The sequence below is a fragment of the Oncorhynchus kisutch genome, linkage group LG3 (assembly GCF_002021735.2).
Source record: "Oncorhynchus kisutch isolate 150728-3 linkage group LG3, Okis_V2, whole genome shotgun sequence".
Classification (NCBI taxonomy): domain Eukaryota; kingdom Metazoa; phylum Chordata; class Actinopteri; order Salmoniformes; family Salmonidae; genus Oncorhynchus; species Oncorhynchus kisutch.
In genome coordinates, this window is record NC_034176.2 from 60,026,806 (window position 1) to 60,048,550 (window position 21,745).

The following is a 21,745-nucleotide window of genomic DNA, read 5'->3' on the forward strand; positions in this document are numbered from 1 at the left end:
GCACTATACTGGGGTATACGGTATTACCTAATGTGCACACAAGGGGCGCTATAAAAATAAAACACTAAACAATTTAGGCGACAGGGATCTTGATCCAGTAGGGGATTGCATATCTCTGCTGTAACCAAGAACTTTGATCTTGACATCTACCCACTAGCTAGCAAGTTAGCAAACCAAATGCATAGCTGGAGCACTGAGCTGGATATCAATTATTTGACACATCTTAGATTTCTTATAGTTATACTTAACGTAAAGTTATATTCAGTGGCTTGCTCACAAAACCGAAAAAATAAAAACATATAAATATAGTTTAAAATCATACCTTCAATTTCACAATACCCCGGCCGGTATACAGTACAAACGGCCTAATTCATAATATGCCCAATAAAACTTTGCGCATGTAAAGCTGCACTCTCACATTGTCATCTCTTCCATGCAAATGTCAATAATGTAAATGAACATCTGCTTCCAACTCACACTCTCAAACACGTAGATCCCCTGAACGCAGCTCACTCTCCAGATCCCAATCCCCTGAATTCTGATCACCCGTTCACACACCTGTATGTCATTATCACACACCACTTAGTTCAGTTCTTTGCACCCCATCATTGTGAGGTATTGTTTGTTTAGTGACACACTTCTATGCGGAGCACTGTTTTTTCCCCGTAATTTAATCCTCCTGTATGATAGTTTCGTTACTAGCCTTTTCCCTGCCTGTACTGTTGCCTTTTTGGACCCCCTGTGTATGACCTTCTGCCTGCCCCTGGACCCAGCTACCTGCCTCCTCCTGTGGTCCTTTACCAATAAACACCTGCTGTGCCCTGTACTTGAAACCAGCTCTCTGTCTCCCATTGTGTTCATTACAACATCAAAATATATATACATGCTAGGAAGGTGACATGAGCACCTCACTGTGTTTTTACATGTGGGAACTGGACTACTCTTGCCAGCTAAATTAAGTATGTAAAAAGCTAGGCAGCATAAATGTAATATCAATGTAAATCATATGACGGCAGCTACGGTATACACTGGGCCTTGATTAGGCCTGTAGTATCACATATAGCATGTTCCATTCTCAGCATGCTCTCCATTCCTCCCTTCTCCATCATGAGAGGGATAATGTCAGTGTCGAGCATCGTACTGATTACCTTGTCAAAGGGGATCAGTCGCATCACTCCAGCCGACACAATGCTGCCCAGACCCATTAGCACTGGCCTTGGGTGTTTATGTACCTTCCTCTCACCACAAGAGCTGCCCGGACAAAAACACACTTCAGCTCATTCATTTCCCTCTCTTTTATCACATGTTGTCTCTTATCTCTTCTTCGTTTTTTTGGGGATTCATGGCCGGGTGACTTTTGAAAAGCGCCATTCTGGGGTTTTGTTCTTCGTGTCATTGAGCTCTTTACCATTCATCCGCAGAGCCAATCTTATGCAGAACATATTGAAGGGCATCATTACCTGGGAGCCTGTAGTTTTTGTTCACTCACCAAGCTGAGGTATTAGAGAGGGAGAGATCAGGCTCAGCCACACAGGGGAGCAGGACAAATGACACGCAAACAACAACAAGTTTGGAACTGCAGGGCACAGTTGTATTAATGCAGTTGTTGGTATGTTAGGTGTGCCACAGAGTGCATGCTACATAGAAAGCCTACATACCGTATGCTACAAAGAACAAATGCCTTAGGAGGCTTTGAAAGACCAGAGACTCATCATATTACATGCATAATTCAGAGTTACGCTGGATAATAAATAACGTGATGAATAAGTCATGTGTGAGTCAGTGTGTGTGTGTGTGTGTGTGCGTGTGTGTGTGTGTGCGTGCGTGTGTGTGTGTGTGTGTGTGTGTGTGTGTGTGTGTGTGTGTGTGTGTGTGTGTGTGTGCGTGCGTGCGTGCGTGCGTGCGTGCGTGCGTGCGTGCGTGCGTGCGTGCGTGCGTGCGTGCGTGCGTGCGTGCGTGCGTGCGTGCGTGCGTGCGTGTGTGTGTGTGTGTGTGTGTGTGTGTGTGTGTGTGTGTGTGTGTGTGTGTGTGTGTGTGCGTGTGTGTGTGTGTGTGTGTGTGTGTGCGTGTGTGTGTGTGTGCTCTTTCATTATTTTGGTACAACCCGACAGATGCGGCAGCTAGGTGATTGATTCAACTGAATGATGGCAGAACCAGTCCAGACATGCCTGTTGTCTCTGAATATTCACACTGTTTGTCTGACAAAACAACAAATTCCCAAAACTTGAAATTGTTTTCCCTCATCCAACAAGCCATATCAAAAGCCTGTTTCAGAAGAGTAATATAGATTTGTATGTAAGCATAGGTAACCATATGGAGAGAGAGAGAGAGAGAGAGAGAGAGAGCGAGAGAGAGAGAGAGAGAGAGAGAGAGCGAGAGAGAGAGACAGAGAGAGAGAGAGAGAGGGCGCGAGAGAGAGACAGAGAGCGAGAGAGAGAGAGAGAGAGAGAGAGAGAGAGAGAGAGAGAGAGAAAGGACACTCCAAATGCAGAATGAGGTGAAATAGAAGGAGCAAGTTATTTACAGCTAGGCCCAGCTTGTCTGTGACGTCCCCTCTGCCTTGGACTCCTGTCCTATCCCTATTTAGCAGCACCGAATGGGCTGGCTGGGCTGAGAGAGTCACTCCAGGTTCACTGGCCTGACCCCTGCCTCAGCTGAGGCCATGGGCCTTCTACAGCACCGTGCCTGGCCTGCACGGCAGATGTGACTCTGCTATGGCCCAGCTGCACACAGTGTTAAAGGCCCACAACCTCCTGCCTCCTTGCCCATCTGCCAGAACCTAGAGTCCTGAATCAGAAAGGCGAGTTACACCAGACAGAAGCCCTGTACCAATGTTCTCCATCAAGTTGTTACAGTTGAAGACCATGGTCTAAAAATGTATGTTTTCAAAGATAAGACTATGACCCTCCAACTACTCCAAAGCCACGGTTTTGTTCAGAATTGACAGCAAGATCAGCGTTATACAACAAAGATCTGATCATGTGTTTGATGTCATCAAGCAAGGAAAATGTATAACACATCTGGCCTAAATGGAGCGTGGAATGGTATCAAAATAGCCCTGCTGTCCTGATATGAGTCTGACACCTGTAATGTGTTGAAATAGTGTGTGTAAGAGCATCTCACAGTTGACTAATGTAACCCATACTGTATCTGGGTCTTCACCTATGTCCCTTCGCTTTTTTCACTTGTGATCGATATCTCTCCTCACATGCTTTGATATAAAAACGTGTTATGTTTCACTCTGTATATGTTTCATTTATGAAGTTGTGTTAATATTAAAATGAGGTGTCTAATGTACGTATACTGTATGATAATGTGCCCAATGGAAGTCTGCATGTAGCACTCATTTCCATACGTCTCTCCTTGATCAAGTCAAAATCAATGATGACAACTCTTTACTTATTTCCCAAGCTGCCATCATTGATCAATGCATAATCAGAAATATCATTAGAGCCACAGACCGTGCCTGTTAGTCCTGTTACCGATGTTCATAATAACTTTCAAAATGCAAATGAACTCCAGGTAATCTATTAATGTCACTTCAATTTCATGTCTTTGCTCCAATTTAGCAGATCCTGACACGTTTGCACGCCTGGTGCTTCTGTACACAGGCTCATTTTACAGGGGGTTGAGAGCGGCCGCGCTGCGAGGAGAGGAGGGCTGAGGAGCGACATGCCATCTGTCTTTCCACCAGTTTATTAATCGCCTTGATAATGAAGCAGGCACAGGCAAGGCTCCCGAGGCTTCACGTTGGAGTTTTAGGTGGCAAAACAACTTTCCAAGTTTATTTCTCTGTGTAGCAATTATTGTCATTCACACCCTTTCTTTGGTAGAGAGGAGGGTCGGACGACCTGATTCTAATTACCTGAATCGTCACTTCAAGCAGACTCTGTAATTTAAACTACATCACAATCCCCTTGTTAGCTCCAGAAGGCAGGGAGCTCTATAATTCCAGCGTATGGTTGGAGGACCTAGTGGGGGAATTTGCTTGCTTGTCTTGGCCTTAAAGTCAAAGACCCCATCAACAAGAAAACAGATCCAATAATCCAATGAGATTTGTCCAATCCGTGCAAATGATGCACAATTCCCCTTGTGAGAAGACCTATACCAATAAGTAGCAAACTCATTTAGAATTTAAGACAAATTGAAATAAAGAAATATCATGAATATAGATACAGCATTTTCACACTTCCAGTATCATAAAATGAATGGATGAGTATAGTGTATTAAATATTAATAATATAAAACCTTTAACAGGATATTTGGTGCTTGTTCAAAAATGTATTTGCCCACACTCAAAGGCTGATAGGAAGATGTAATAAAAATGAATACGACAGACACCCCAATAACGTCCCGTTTGAGATAATGTTGAAGACATGCAGTCCGGTATGAAAAATACAGAATTCCCCCCCCAAAAATGTTGTTCTCTAATGTCCTCTTAGAATGAGATCATTAAGTGTTACTATCAGGGAACCAGATCAGAGTAAGAAAACAGGAGAATCTCCTATAGGTTGAATGCACACAAGTAAAATAAACGTCATGACATGTACTCTGCACTCTTTTGTCTTTCAATGGAGAATGTTAGTACACCAATAACAAAAACCAAAACTGTGAATGGTTTTATTTGATTTGTTACTCAATAAATGCTGTAATATGAAGCGAACAAAGCTGCGATTCTTATCCAGCTCACCTTCAGAAAGAACAAGGCATTCTGCTGCATGTTTTATTAACCTTCGTGTTCGCCTGCACACAGGAAACATGAAGACCTTACCTGCACACGTCACCTATATTTTCTTCTCGTGGTAACTGCCTGCCAAGGTTGTGATGACACTGGGGCATTGTATAGCCTATATTTGAATGTGTACTATGAGAGGCATGTCAGCCCAAACATTTTAAAAAGCTAACCTTTATTTGATAAAGCTCCAAATAACAGCTTACTGTTTTGGAATTGACCTTTTTAATACTTTTGAGTTACATGTTTTTGTCAGAAATCCTCGTTAATACGAGTTTATTTTTCCTCTGTTTCCGCAATAGAATTTATTGCAATTTCAAAGCACAACATGAAAATAGAGAGTTCTATATAAAATCTAATTTTAGTGTGATAGAAATTAAACACAAAAGATTGATGAATATGAGATGGAAGATGAAAAAACCCCACTGAATGTTTGTTTCTGTCTTTATGTCCAGAGCTTTTGATTCCTTCCATAACACCACAACACATAAAAACTTAACAAGACAGAAACAAGTTGTTTCAAAAAGCCTTTCAAGCTAACAAGAGAACATTGGTGAATGTTTAATTAATCAGCAGTGATCCAAAAAAAAGAAATAACAAAAGGCAGCCAACTTCCATTTTTATATTGTAATCCCATTGGCAAATTCCAGTCTCTGCAGTCAACTAGCACTTTGCTTTTCACCCCACTACTAGCAATTCCCCTCACTTCACTGTCAAAACTCATGGATAAATACAATGAGCATTTCAATTGAGAACAGCACACTCCAGTTCATTCAGAAGCCATTCAAACCCCATGACTTTTTTTCATATTATGTGACAATACAGCCTTATTCTAAAAATGATTAAAAAATAAATAATTCATCATCAATCTACACACAATACCCCATAATGACAAAGCAAAAACAGGTTTTTAGATTTTTTTTTGCAAATATATTAAAAACAGAAATAACATTTACATATGTTTTCAGACCCTTTGCTATGAGACTCAGAATTGAGGTCACGTAAGTTCTGTTTCCATTGATCATCCTTGAGATGTTTCTAGAACTTGATTTGAGTCCACCTGTGGTGAATTCAGGTCAAAGTGTTCAATCTTTGGAATTGAATGGAATTGTCCATAGAGCTCCCAGACAGGATTGTGTCGAGGCACAGATCTAAGGAAGGGTATAAAATAAATGGTTGCAGCATTGAAGGTCCCCAAGAACACAGTTGCCTCCATCATTCTTCAATGGAATAAGCTTGGAACCACCAAGACTCTTCCTAGAGCTGGCCGCCTGGCCGAATTGAGCAATCGGGGGAGAAGAGCCTTGGTTCGGAATGGTCACTCTGGCAGAGCTCCAGAGTTCCTCTGTAGAGATGGGAGAACCTTCCAGAAGGACAACCATCTCTGCAGCACTCCACCAATCAGGCCTTTGTGGTAGAGTGGCCATACGGAAACCACTCCTCATAAAAAGGCAAATGACAGCCCATTTGGAGTTTGCCAAAAGGCAGCTAAAGGATTCTCAGACCATGAGAAACAAAATTCTCTGGTCTGATGAAACAAAGATTGAACACTTTGACCTGAATGCCAAGCGCCACGTCTGGTGGAAACCTGGCATCATGCCTACGGAGAAGCACGGTGGTGGAAGCATCATGCTGTGGGGATATTTTTCAGTGGCAGGGACTGGGAGACTAGTCAGAATTGAGGGAAATATTAACCAAGCAAAGTACAGAAAACCTGCTCCAGAGTGCCCAGGACCTCAGACTGGGCGAAGGTTCACCTTCCAACAAGACAATGCCCCTAAGCACACAGCCAGTTCAACGCAGGAGTGGCTTCGGGACAAGTCTCTGAATGTCCTTGAGTGGCCCAGCCAGAGCCCGGACTTGGACCCGATCTAACATCTCTGGAGAGACCTGAAAATAGCTGTGCAGCGACGCTCCCCATGTAACCTGACAGAGCTTGAGAGGATCTGCAGAGAAGAATGGGAGAAACTCCCAAAATACAGGTGTGCCAAGCTTGTAGCATCACAGTAATTGCTGCCTAAGGAGTTTCCACAAAGTACAGAATAAAGGGTCTGAATACCTATATAAATGTGCTATTTCTGGGGGGGGTTTATTTATACATTTGCTAAACTTTATAAAAAATAGTTTTTGCTTTGTCATTATGGGTTATTGTGTTTAGATTGACGAGGGGAAAACATCTATTTAATCCAACTTTTGACTGGTACTGTATATGGTATCCCCTTGCAGGAATTGTTACTACTCAACGCTGAGGACCATATTTAATATGACAACATGGAATTCATGATAGTAACACGTCATTGAAAAGTCAGGCAAAAATCTGTTCTATGTTTGTATTATAATGACGTCCAATGTTGTCATCAGTATACACCCCCCCCAAAAAATTGGGTTATTAAATATCACGATAGTTACCTAAATACCCTACAATTACACATAAATAAAGATTATATTCTCAAATGATGTAGAGATGGGGTTTTATGCCTGCAGAAAGAGAAGTGAAGGCCTTTACTTGACTTACCCACTTGAGACATCTCTGGGACAGAGGCCCGGTAGGGGCCTTCAACGAACTGTGGCGGATTGTCGTTGATATCCTGCACCTTTATGATGAACTCCGAGGGCGGTTCCAGGGGTTGATCGGTGTCTCTGTTAGTGACTTGTGCTGTAAGAGTGTACTCTGCCTTCTCCTCTCTGTCCAGTCTCTTCATGGCGTGAATATCTCCCGTAATCTCATTGATGGCAAAGATGGTACCCGCCCCTTCACCAGCCAGGACATACTTTATTGGTGTGCTGCCAACATCCAAATCTGTGTGTAGCTGAAAAAAAGGAATGAATTGGTAAGTTTCACAATGTATTCTGTTATCATTGGCATAATCTTTAAGTTAACTGATAAGAGTTTTATGAATGTTGAAAACCAATGTTGGCGCAACTGGCGTGGTCATAAACATTTGTCTTTGTATATATTGATAACTAAGGCCCACTGAGAATAAAACATATGGTCAACTGATACACAATAGAAAGTGGGTCATGTCTGCTTTATTATCTTATCATGAAGCACACTATACAAATAACAATGCCAGCACACATTAGTCAGAAAAATATTCTATGGCCAAAGGTTTTTGTTCTAACCAACATCAAACACTTTCACTGCCTATATGTACAGTGGTGTAAAGTACTTAAGTAATAAAATAAAACTTTGGGGGGTATCTGTACTTTACCTTACTATTTATATTTTTGACAACTTTTAGTTTTACTCCACCATATTCCCAAATGAAATATGTACTTTGTACTCAATACATTTTATCTGACACCCAAAAGTATTTACATTTTGAATGCTTAGCAGGATAGAGAAATTGTCTAATTCACACACTTATCAAGAGAAAATCTCTGGCCATCCCTACTGCATCTGATCTGGAAGACTCACTAAACACAAATGCTTTGTTTATAAATGATGTCTAAGTGTTGGAGTGTGCCCCTGGCTATCCGGTACATTTAAAAAACAAGAAAATTGTGCATTCTGGTTTGATGTATATTTTAGAAATAACATTGACTTTTGATACTAACGTTTATTTAAAACGTAAGACTTTTACTCAGTATTTTACTGGGTGACGTTCATTTTTACTTGAGTCATTTTCTATTAAAGAATCTTCACTTTTACTCAAGTACGAGATTTGGGTACTTTTCCCACCACTACATATAGAGTCACCTGTCAAGGTCTTTGACACTGCAGTCTGCCAAGCGAGCACACAGTGTGTGAACAGTAGCGGATTCAAGTACAGACAACCCTTTTCATGTTTCAAACGACTAAAGAGATTCATAGGGAATAAGACGATAACAGAAATGGAGCTCAAGGTAAGAGACAGTTTTTTTCTTCAAATGAGGAGCGGATATGGCTGGTTTTTATTCTATCCTTATATTAGGAACTTGATCCCAAAGGTAAGTGACTAAGGATTGAAGGGGGGAGGGGACCATAGAGTAGAACATTTGCAAATTGGACAATGTTCAGCATCGGTCTAAAACATGTCCAGAAGCGGTACTCTTTCTAATTTGTATTTTTGTAAAGATCTTGCACCAGAACATCCTATTCAGCAACTTCCATTTCATTTTCTGCCCTGAAATTTGCCAGAGGTATTCCTTTGAGACCATGTTTGGGGACAGAGTAACACGGTAAAATGTGTGTACAAAAATCCAGACCTCTATAAAGCCTCCATGATTGTTTTATAAACCCGTTTTATGCATATACTGTCTCAAAGGTGCTGTTCACAGACACTGACAAAGCACATTCACTTAAATTGTCACACCTTGCACTTTTGTTTTCCTAATTGTGCCATCGTTTCACATGAAAGATGTGGCTCATTAACACAACAGCTTCACATCATTCCACACACTACGAAACCCCTTAAATGAGCCCAAATGAATGTCTGTCAGTTTACTTGGAGGCTATCTCTATATGTGTGTGTGTGTGTGTGTGTGTGTGTGTGTGTGTGTGTGTGTGTGTGTGTGTGTGTGTGTGTGTGTGTGTGTGTGTGTGTGTGTGTGTGTGTGTGTGTGTGTGTGTGTGTGTGTGTGTGTGTGTGCGTGCGTGCGTGCGTGCGTGCGTGCGTGCGTACAAGTGTGTGTGCTTATATGTCTTAAAATACAAAGCTGGCAAAGAAAAATCATACACGATATGAAGTCTTCCTTGCATAATTTAATCCATTATTCTAATCTTGGAACAAAAATAAATATCAGTCGCCCCCCCCATCATATGAATAAATGTATGTATAGTAAGCAGTGAGAAACCTACTCTCACCAGAATGTTTCTAGATACAGTGCATACTGTCCAATGAAAATGGTGCCTCTTTCCCTCTCATAAGATGATCTTTGCACCACAATGCACAAGTGATCATCAGAGAGGAGAATTAAAGAAAAGGGGCTGACAAGGCTGTCTATCATTATCCAAGTTAGCAAGGCAACAAAACTGCACCGGCAAACAATGACATTCTGGGAACACTTAACCTTAACCGTTTTGTGTTCATTAAAACTGTTCTGTCCACGTTTGCAATTGCAACGATAACGTTATATGGTACAGACACTCAACCACTCAAACCCTCAAACTGCACTTAAGACCAAGTCTGCACTAAATAAGCATAAGTAGATTAATGAGTGGGAAATAACCCAATAGCAATGTCACAACCGCAGCCTTGCATGATAATGAAAACTGCTCACATATCCGGACTTCCCATCACGCATCTATTTATCTATGTTTATTAGAAACCCCTCTGCATGTAAGAACTCAGACATCACGCTTATTGGCCTGCATTATAGTTCACTGCTTCATTATGAATCTCAATGCACAATGAGGGGAATCATACCCTCTTCCTACTGTACCCCCAATCAATGCCACATGGGGCTGCTTTTACTGTCAAGCTCAGGAGAAAATATGTCACTCCATACTCAAGATGAGCTTTTATAGCAATCGGAGGAACAATAGTGCATCCTAATGAGGAACATCTCATTCCCCTCGGCCTCAGGCTCCACACTTATGTGTGGCGTTAAGCCCTACATGGCGAATTAATGATTTTGCTCCTTGTCAGGGCAAGTGGTGGAGAGGGCATGTGCTGCTCCTCTCTGCAGGGAGAGGGAGTATGAGGGAGAGGGCTCCCTGTCACCCTGTAAGACTGGGTGTCAGCTGGCGTCTAGCATGTCAGAGCAGTTCCCCATCTGAATCTCATCGCAAGGCTCAATTAGGCAGGGTTTCTTTGTGCTGTTCGCCCTGGAAGCTTAAATCCTTATATGCTGATTTGTATGGTGAAATTCATCCCAAAATACTTGCTTTTTTTTCTAAAAATGAGGATGTGGGCAATCTGTGTGTGGGTAGCCAACTGACACAGTTTAAGGTGGAAGTTTACATACACTTATTATGGAGTCATTAAAAATTGTTTTTCAACTACTCCACAAATTTCTTGTGAACAAACTATAGTTTTGGCAAGTCGGTTAGGACATCTACTTTGTGCATGACACAAGTAATTTTTCCAACAATTGTTTACAGACAGATTACTTCACTTATAATTCACTGTATCACAGTTCCAGTGGGTCACAAATTTATATACACTAAGTTGACTGTGGCTTTAATTAAAAAGCTTGGAAAATTCCAGAAAATGATGTCATGGCTTTAGAAGCTTCTGATAGGCTAATTTACATTATTTGAGTCAATTGAAGGTGTACCTGTTGATGTATTTCAAGGCCTACCTTCAAACTCAGTGCCTCTTTGTTTGACATCATGAAAAAGTCAAAATAAATCAGCCAAGACCTCAGAAAAAAAATTGTAGACCTCCACAAGTCTGGTTCATCCTTGGGAGCAATTTCTAAACGCATGAAGGTACCACGGTCATCTGTACAAACAATAGTATGCAAGTATAAACACCATGGGACCACGCAGCCGTCATACCGCACAGGAAGGAGACGGGTTCGGTCTCCTAGAGATTAATGTACTTTGGTGCAAAAAGTGCAAATCAATCCCAGAACAACAGCATAGGACCTTGTGAAGATGCTGGAGGAAACAGGTACAAAAGTATTTATATCCACAGTAAAACGAGTCCTATATCGACATAAACTGAAAGACCGCTCAGCAAGGAAGAAGCCCCTACTCCAAAACCACATTATAAAAAGACAGACTACGTTTTGCAACTGCACATGAGGACAAAGATCATACTTTTTGGAGAAATGTCCTCTGGTCTGCTGAAACAAAAATAAAACTGTTTGGCCATAATGACCATCGCTATGTTTGGAGGAAAAAGGAGGCGGCTCGCAAGCCGAAGAACACCATCCCAACTGTGAATCACAGGGGTGGCAGCATCATGTTGTGGGGGTGCTTTACTGCAGGAGGGACTGGTGTAATTCACAAAATAGATGGCATCATGAGGATGGAAATTGCGTGGATATATTGAAACAACATCTGTAGACATCAATCAGGAAGTTAAAGCTTGGTCGCAAATGGGTCTTCCAAATGGACAATGACCCCAAGCATGCTTCCAAAGTTGTGGCAAAATGGCTTAAGGACAATAAAGTCAAGGTATTGGAGTGGCCATCACAAAGCCCTGACCAAAATCCTACAGAACATTTGTGGGCAGAACTGAAAAAGTGTGTGTGAGCAAGGAGGCCTACAAACCTAACTCAGTTACACCAGCTCTGTCAAGAGGAATGGGCCAAAATTCACCCAACTTATTGTGGGAAGCTTCTGGAAGGCTACCCGAAATGTTTGAACAAAGTTAAACAATTTAAAGGCAATGCTACCAAATACTCATTGAGTGTATGTAAACGTCTGACCCACTGGGAATGTGATCAAATAAATAAAAGCTGAAATAAATCATTCTCTCTACTATTATTCTGACATTACACATTCTTAAAATAAAGTGGTGATCCTAACTGACCTAAGACAGGGAATTTCTACTCGGATTAAATGTCAGGAGTTGTGAAAAACTGAGTTTAAATGTATTTGGCTAAGGTGTATGTAAACTTCTGACTACAACTGTATGCAACGCAACATGTGAGCAAGTGTGAACAAACTGAAACCCTGTTTACAGCTGGTATGATAATGAGGATTACTATTTCCTAGTTGAATTACTATTTACTAGTTCTCATATGGTCGGATCACAATCAGATAAAGGGTCAGATACGATGTCCACATTGCTCACTGTAATAATTTCTCACTGTATGAGGTCACAGATACCATCATAGGGGCTGTAGTACTAAAAACATGGCATCATATGTATATAAAGTATATTCCACTTACCTTAAGACTACACTAAGGAATTACTTAATGTAGTTTCTTGATCCTGAGCAAAAAGTCTAGCAATTTATATAGACACTATTTCATTAGAAATATTTAATTAGTTAATTACACCTACATGAATAATCTGTAATTCTAAATATTGCAATAACATTTGGAATTTAAGGAACAGATGGCTCGATGCATGATATATGATACACTTAGCTATTCTTGGGGACAATTTTCCCTGCAGTCCATCCCATGAAAGTACCATTTTAATCAAATCTGACAAAAATGTCCTCAGTGAGAACCACACTACTCCACCAATGAGAGGTACAATAATTACAGTCAGATCCACTGTCTTGAATGGTGCAACCTCTCAATGCAGAACCATATGGAGGAAGAGAAGAGGAAGAAATGGCAGCCATTGTGTTATTGTTGAGCCAGACTATTGCTTCACAAGATTAATTCAAAGGCAAAAAGATCACAGAGCAAATGACTCGGCTACCTTTAGTCTAAGAGGCCAATGCAATTAGATGTGCTCATCCATGAAAATATGTTGTTTGTGTGTGTGTGTGTGTGTGTGTGTGTGTGTGCATGCGTGCGGTTGTGGTGTGTGAGGAGGGTGTAATGTGTATGTGTTTGTGTGTGTGTGCGTCTGTGTGTGTGTGTGTGTGTGTGTGTGTGTGCGTGAGAAATTTGTAGTGTGTGTGTGCGTGTGTGTCCGTGCGTGCGTCCATATGTGTGTGTGTGTGAGGAAGGTGTACGTCAGGCTGCCCGCCTGCTGAGAGAAAATTATTCTGGAGTACACTTTAAAGCCTTACCTGCTATAGTGAGGGAATAACCTTTGTTATGTAAGAAACTATACCTATAGAGTCATTCCCACTGTTCATTTAATTTCTTACAATTTCCCAACCTGAGCCAATCAATCTGCTACTGACGTCTTCACAAGTGTGCTATGAAAAATATTTAACTATAAAGTAAAGTCAAGGCACTTGACACAATAAGTATCTCTATCCATCGTATAGCCTATTCCATATGCATTCTCTGAGAATCTGTGTAAACAGGTCTAAGCCCAAGCAGAAACCTCTGCATTATGTAGAGTGCAGAGACAAAGAAGCCGTAGCTGTAAAAATTCATTAGGAGATGGATGCCGTGCGGTGTTCTAAACGGGGGTAGGTTTTAGCTTTAACCTCCGCCATAGTATGATTAGCCTACCTATGAGCCTAAATATATGCACCAGAAGCCAGGGGAGAAGCCAGAACAAAACAACAATAATCAAGGAGCAAATTGTTTTATTTTTTCACGCAGCTGACCTACTCAAATCAGAATGAGATTGATTTCGCAAGGTACAGATGGAACCTGTAGCAAGTCTAATTTGATGCATAATTTCGTTATGATAGATTAATATTGCTGTCCAGATGGCGCTGCATGGGTTTGTAATTCACATTTCAACATTCTTTTGTTTTTTAATTATTGAACAGCTGAATGAATTAGCTAGAAGATAGAAGATAGGCATCTCACTCTCCAGTACAACATGCAATGTGATATTGTAAATGACACCACTACAAGCAACACATTGTTACATGGTAAGTGCTTATCAGAGTCCAAAAACATTTACGCATCCTTTCATACTTTTCAAATTCTTGGCACGTCTCAAGCCATTTCTCCAACCGTCACCAGGTCGGTTAGGAATGTTGGGGAGGTGCGTCCAGCGGACGGTGGTTGCAAAAGTCAGATGAATATTTCACAATGGACCACAGAGCAATCCGCAGCTTTGGACTCTGAATTGCGCCTTAGACATTTGAGCTGCTGTTCTTCATGTTGGACTGTTGAGATGGCCTACTCTAATTTACATAGTATTATTATACTATCGATCTTCAGAGTTCGCACTGTTAGGTGACCTAAACTGGGACATGCTTAACACCCTGGCCATTCTACAATCTAAGCTAGATGCCCTCAATCTCACACAAATGATCAAGGAACCTACCAGGTAAAACCCTAAATCCGTAACCATGGGTATCCTCTTAGATATTATTCTGACCAACTTGCCCTCTAAATACACCTCTGCTGTCTTCAACCAGGATATCAGCGATCACTGCCTCATTGCCTGTGTGCGTAATGGGTCCGTGGTCAAACGACCCCCCCCTCATCACTGTCAAACGCTCCCCAAAACACTTCAGCGAGCAGGCTTTTCTAATTGACCTGGCCTGGAATGATATTGACCTCATCCTGTCAGCAGAGGATGCTCCGTTGCTCTTCAAAAGTGCTTCCCTCACCATCTTCAATAAGCATGCCCCATTCTAACTCAGTAGAACTAAGAACAGATATAGCCCATGGTTCACCCCAGACATGACTGCCCTTAACCAGCACAAAAACATGCTGTGGCATTCTACATTCAGAACTAAGTAGAACTAAGAACAGATATAGCCCATGGTTCACCCCAGACATGACTGCCCTTAACCAGCACAAAAACATCCTGTGGCGTTCTACATTAGCATCGAATAGCACCCGCGATAAGCAACTTTTCAGGGAAGTCAGGAACCAATATACTCAGTCAGTTAGGAAAGTTAAGGCTAGCTTTTTCAAACAGATTTTTGCTTCCTGAAGCACTAATTCCAAAAGTTTTGGGACACTGTAAAGTCCATGGAGAATAAGAGCACCTTCTCCGAGCTGCCCACTGCACTGAGGATAGGAAACACTGTCACCACTGATATATCTACGATAATAGGTCAATTCAATAAGCATTTTTCTACGGCTGGCCATGCTTTCCACCTGGCTAACCCTACCCCGGCCAACATCTCAGCACCCCTTGCAGCAACTTGACCAAACCCCCGCTTCTCCTTCACCCAAATCCAAAGAAAGAACTACAAAATCTGGATCACTACAAATAACCTGGGCTATACAAACTGGACCCTCACTTTCTAAATTAATCTGCCGAAATTGTTGCAACCCCTATTACTAGCCTATTCAACCCTTCTTTTTTATCATCTGAGATCCCCAAAGATTGGAAAGATGCCATGGTCATCCCCCTCTTCAAAGGGGGAGACACTCTAGACCCAAACTGTTATAGACCTATATCCATCCTGCCCTGCTTTTCTAAAATCTTCGAAAGCCAAGTTAACAAACTGATCACTGACCATTTCGAATCCCACCGTACCTTCTCCACTATGCAATCTGGTTTCCGAGCTGGTCATGGGTGCACCTCAGCCAGAAAAGACAGTACTGTGCAGCCGTCTTCATCAACCTGGCAAAGGCTTTCGACTCTGTCAATCACCGCATTCTTATCGGCAGACTCAATAGCCTTGGTTTCTCAAATGACTGCCACGTCTGGTTCACCAACTACTTCGCAGATAGAGTTCAGTGTGTCAAATCGGAGGGCCTGTAGTCTGGACCTCTGGCAGTCTTTATGGGGGTGCCACAGGGTTAAATTCTCAGGCTGACTCCTTTTTCTGTATATATCAATGATGTTGCTCTTGCTGCTGGTGATTCTCTGATCAACCTCTACGCAGACGACACCATTCTATATACATCTGGCCCTTCTTTAGACACTGTGCTAACAAAACTCCAAACGAGCTTCAATGCCATACAACACTCCTTCTTTGGCCTCCAACTGCTTTTAAATGCTAGTAAAACTAAGTGCATGTTCTTCAACCGATTGCTGCCCACACCCACCCGCCAGACTAGCATCCCTACTCTGGACGGTTCAGACCTAGAATATGTGGACAACTACAAATACCTAGGTGTCTGGTTAGACTGTAAACTCTCCTTCCAGACTCACATTAAGCATCTCCAATCCAAAATTAGATCTAGAAATAGATATATTTCGCAACAAAGCCTCCTTCACTCATGCTACCAAATACACCCTCGTAATACTGACTATCCTACCGATCCTTGACTTCGGTGATGTCATTTACAAAATAGCCCCCAACACTCTACTCCACAAACTGGATGTAGTCTATCACAGTGCCATCCATTTTGTCACCAAATCCCCATATACTACTCACTACTGCGACCTGTATGCTCTCATTGGCTGGCCCTCGCTACATATTCGTCACGCCAAACCCACTGTCTCCAGGTCATCTATAAGTCTTTGCTATGTAAAGCCCCGCCTTATCTCAGCCCACTGGTCACCAGAGCAACACCCACCCGTAGAACGTGCTCCAGCAGGTATATTTCACTGATCATCCCCATAGCCAACACTTCCTTTGGCCGCCTTTTCTTATATCTCTCTCTCTAAATTTAAACATCAGCTGTCAGAGCAGCTTAGCGATCATTGTACCTGTACACAGCCAATCTGTAAATAGCACACCCAACTACCTCATCCCCATATTATTACTTACACTCTTGCTATATTGCACCCCATGATCTCTACTTCCACATCATCATCATTTGCACATCTATCACTCCAGTGTTAATGCTAAATTGTAGTTATTTCACCTCTATGGCCTATGTATTGCCTATCTCCCGACTCTTCTACATTTGCACACACTGTACATAGATTTTTTTTTAAATGTTCTATTGGGTAATTGACTGTACGTTTGTTTATGTGTAACTCTATGTTGTTGTTTTTGTCACATTGCTTTGCAGGTCGCAGTTGTAAATGAGAACTTGTTCTCAACTGGCCTACCTGGTTAAATAAAGGTGAAATAAAAAATACATTTAAAAATGTAATTAAAAAAAAAAAATCACAGAACATGGTCAACAATGAAACACACTATTATTAAGTCATATGTCTATTAAACACAAATACTATGTTTTAAATTGTCTGCCAAGATTTTCCAGCACACAGCTTTGACCTACTACAGTAGCTATGTAACCAATGTGAAATGGCTAGCTAGTTAGTGGTGGTGCGCGCTAATAGCGTTTAAATCGGTGACGTCACTCGCTTTGAGACCTTGAAATAGTGGTTCCCCTTGCTCGCAAGGGCCACAGCTTTTGTGGAGCGATGGGTAATGATGCTTCGTGGGTGTCAGTTGTTGATTTGTGCAGAGGGTCCCTGGTTCGAGCCCAGTTTGGGGCGAGGAGAGGGACGGAAGCTATACTGTTACAGCTACAGTGCCTTGCGAAAGTATTCGACCCCCTTGAACTTTGCGACCTTTTGCCACATTTCAGGCTTCAAACATAAAGATATAAAACTTTATTTTTTTGTGAAGAATCAACAACAAGTTGGACACAATCATGAAGTGGAACGACATTTATTGGATATTTCAAACTTTTTTAACAAATCAAAAACTGAAAAATTGGGCATGCAAAATTATTCAGCCCCCTTAAGTTAATACTTTGTAACGCCACCTTTTGCTGCGATTACAGCTGTAAGTCGCTTGGGGTATGTCTCTATCAGTTTTGCACATCGAGAGACTGAAATTGTTCCTTGCAAAACAGCTCGAGCTCAGTGAGGTTGGATGGAGAGCATTTGTGAACAGCAGTTTTCAGTTCATTCCACAGATTCTCGATTGGATTCAGGTCTGGACTTTGACTTGGCTATTCTAACACCTGGATATGTTTATTTTTGAACCATTCCATTGTAGATTTTGCTTTATGTTTTGGATCATTGTCTTGTTGGAAGACAAATCTCCGTCCCAGTCTCAGGTCTTTTGCAGACTCCATCAGGTTTTCTTCCAGAATGGTCCTGTATTTGGCTCCATCCATCTTCCCATCAATTTTAACCATCTTCCCTGTCCCTGCTGAAGAAAAGCAGGCCCAAACCATGATGCTGCCACCACCATGTTTGACAGTGGGGATGGTGTGTTCAGGGTGATGAGCTGTGTTGCTTTTACGCCAAACATAACGTTTTGCATTGTTGCCAAAAAGTTCAATTTTGGTTTCATCTGACCAGAGCACCTTCTTCCACATGTTTGGTGTGTCTCCCAGGTGGCTTGTGGCAAACTTTAAACAACACTTTTTATGGATATCTTTAAGAAATGGCTTTCTTCTTGCCACTCTTCCATAAAGGCCAGATTTGTGCAATATACGACTGATTGTTGTCCTATGGACAGAGTCTCCCACCTCAGCTGTAGATCTCTGCAGTTCATCCATAGTGATCATGGGCCTCTTGGCTGCATCTCTGATCAGTCTTCTCCTTGTATGAGCTGAACGTTTAGAGGGACGGCCAGGTCTTGGTAGATTTGCAGTGGTTTGATACTCCCTCCATTTCAATATTATCGCTTGCACAGTGCTCCTTGGGATGTTTCAAGTTTGGGAAATATTTTTGTATCCAAATCCGGCTTTAAACTTCTTCACAACAGTATCTCGGACCTGCCTGGTGTGTTCCTTGTTCTTCGTGATGCTCTCTGCGCTTTTAACGGACCTCTGAGACTATCACAGTGCAGGTGCACTCATACGGAGACTTGATTACACACAGGTGGATTGTATTTATCATCATTAGTCATTTAGGTCAACATTGGATCATTCAGAGATCCTCACTGAACTTCTGGAGAGAGTTTGCTGCACTGAAAGTAAAGGGGCTGAATAATTTTGCACGCCCAATTTTTCAGTTTTTGATTTGTTAAAAAAGTTTGAAATATCCAATAAATGTCGTTCCACTTCATGATTGTGTCCCACTTGTTGTTGATTCTTCACAAAAAAATACAGTTTTATATCTTTATGTTTGAAGCCTGAAATGTGGCAAAAGGTCGCAAAGTTCAAGGGGGCCGAATACTTTCGCAAGGCACTGTACATATGTTGGTCTATTGTACTTCAAACAATGTGTAAGCAGGTTGCTTAGGATTCAAACCTTCTCGAACAGCCTATCAACCAATCATCATGCTAATAGGCTAATGATACATAATAATTCCACTAAAATCATTGAATCTTATTCTACGATAAGTTTAACCAGTACACTTCTAGACGACTATACCCCCATGTTCTATACAATGAGTCATGACATACATTACGAAGCACTAAGAGAGACATGCAGTGCAACAACCTTTATTTAGAGCTCCCTCCCATGGGGGAAAAAAAGTCAGACCATTGTGACTGCAGATGCCCACCTGTGCAACATCTCAATAACAAAAGAATAGACTTTGAGTGCTTGACCAAGCGTCATGGACAACTTCAGTTAGAGTTTTCTCTGTAAGTATGTCCTACTGAATAATATGTCACAAGTGCACTAATAACAAGACTCTGTACCCTGTGGCTAGCAGGAATATTAAACTAAGTTGAAAATCCAGCAATAAACACACAGCAACAGCTGTATTTTCTATAGAAACATGGCTTGCATATCTCTCCATTGGGATATTTAATGTATAGCTATCAGAGAGAAATGTATCTGGAGGCATGTAATACATTTGCAAACATTGCTGTTATTGGTCCGATTGACATTTTTCCTCCCTTAAGAAGCTTGGCTTTTCGATTGTCATTAGATATGCAAATAACAGCTGCATTTTATGTTCCAAGGTGAACAAAAGAAAAGGATGCATTGCTGTAGCGGGAAAACAATTAAGCAGTGCTCTTCACAGCAGCAGCTGGCAGCTCCCTTCAGATAGCTAGGGGAGAGAAAAGGTCCCTCACTTAGGCAGCACCGTCAACGCAGATAGTCTAGTTGAATGTGGAATTACACAAAGCTGTGTTTGAAGATGTCACATCACCTCCGAGTGGACTGTCTGTGTGAGTCATGCTTGTGTGTATGTGCTTCACACTGCCGAGAAAAAGGAACCATTGACTAGGGAAAGAGACATCACCATACCCCCCCCCCCCCACCACCACCCCACCCCCCCTTCAGACAGCAGTGATGCTGTTTTTTCTTTCTTTAGAAACTCAGTCATCTAAGTGCATTATCATTGTAGCTCTGAGACACAGTTCACAATGCTCTGTCACTTGAGACAAAATACGCAGGATTACATAACTTTATCCCATGGCAAAACGGCTGACCTTTTACATCACACTGCACCACTCAAAAGAATGTAGCAAAATAACAGACAAGGTCCTGAACATTCATATAAAGTGCTCCCATTTGAGTCCAGCACTTCACTCTAGATAATTTCAACTAAATATTGTTATATGCTACAGAAAGATAGTAATTTATTTCTCCCTACGGTGCCAAAGAACATGGAAATCGCTTCATGTAACTCATCCTATCAACCTCACTTCATTTGAACGTTATCTATTTTTCTTTCCCCATCAAATCTGGAAAATATCTTAGTCTATTTAAATGTTACCCAAGAAAAAATAAGAAAACAGGTTAGGTCTTTGTGGTATTGTAAATGTAAGAACGAGCAGTTAAATTAGTTCTTTTTATAACTAGTTACTGTCAGGGATGGTATCCTTAGTGCTGCAAATTCAGTTCCATAGCAGAGGAGACAGGAGTCAAAACTGACTTTTTGAATTGTTCATGTGTCTTTTTTTCTCTCTCGGTCTGGAATTGCCTATGGGTAATGTCAACAGAGATTTCACGGCACACTGCTGGTACCGTACATCAGCCAGGCTCAGATTCCCCTTACCTGTGATTTACATCAGAGCTGAGCCACAAAGGGATTTTCCATGCCACTGACAGGGCTACACTCCAGGGCTCCGGAGTTACGCACTCGAACAATGCTGCTCGGCCACACGGCATAGAGATGCTTTTATCTCCAAGAGAGAGACTCTGCATGACTGCATTTAGTCACTTTCCCTACTACAGTATTAAATAACTTAAATATGATATGCTGAAAATACCCTATGAAACAGAGCTTGTCTTGTAGTGTTATCTTGGGATAAAGCACAGTACATTTCAGAATATACATGCATTACCTTATAACATATTCATGCAAATATACTACATCACCAAAAGTGTGTGGACACCCCTTCAAATGAGTGCATTCGGCTATTTCAGCCACACCCGTTGCTGACAGGTGTATAAAGTCTAGCACACAGCCATAGACAAACATTGGCAGTAGAATGGCCCATACTGAAGAGCTCAATGACTTTCAACGTGGCACCATCATAGGATGCCACCTTTCCGACAAGTCAGTTCGTAAAATGTCTGCCCTGCTAGAGCTGCCCCGGTCAACTTTTGTTATTGCTATTATTGTGAAGTGGAAACATCTAGGAGCAACAACGTCTCAGCCTCAAAGTGGTAGTTCACACAAGCTCACAGAATGGGGCCGTCGAGTGCTGAAGCACGTAGCGCGTAAAAATCGTCTGTCCCCGGTTGCATCACTCACTACCAAGTTCCGTACTGCCTCTGGAAGCAATGTCAGCACAAGAGCTGTTCGTCGGGAGCTTCATGAAATGAGTTTCCATGGCCGAGCAGCTGCACACAAGCCTGAGAACACCATGCACAATGCCAA

The 21,745-nt window shown here is 41.7% G+C and overlaps 1 protein-coding gene across 2 annotated transcripts in view; it reads right to left on the minus strand.

Annotated features, from left to right (window-relative positions):
* Positions 1–21,745, minus strand: part of LOC109886303 (cadherin-8) — a 73,991-nt gene that overhangs the window by 34,291 nt on the left and 17,955 nt on the right. For both annotated transcript variants that reach the window (XM_031809652.1, XM_020478022.2), the window contains exon 3: positions 7,248–7,542. In XM_031809652.1, coding sequence (XP_031665512.1) covers positions 7,248–7,542 — 295 coding nt within the window. The remainder of the gene's footprint in view (positions 1–7,247; positions 7,543–21,745) is intronic.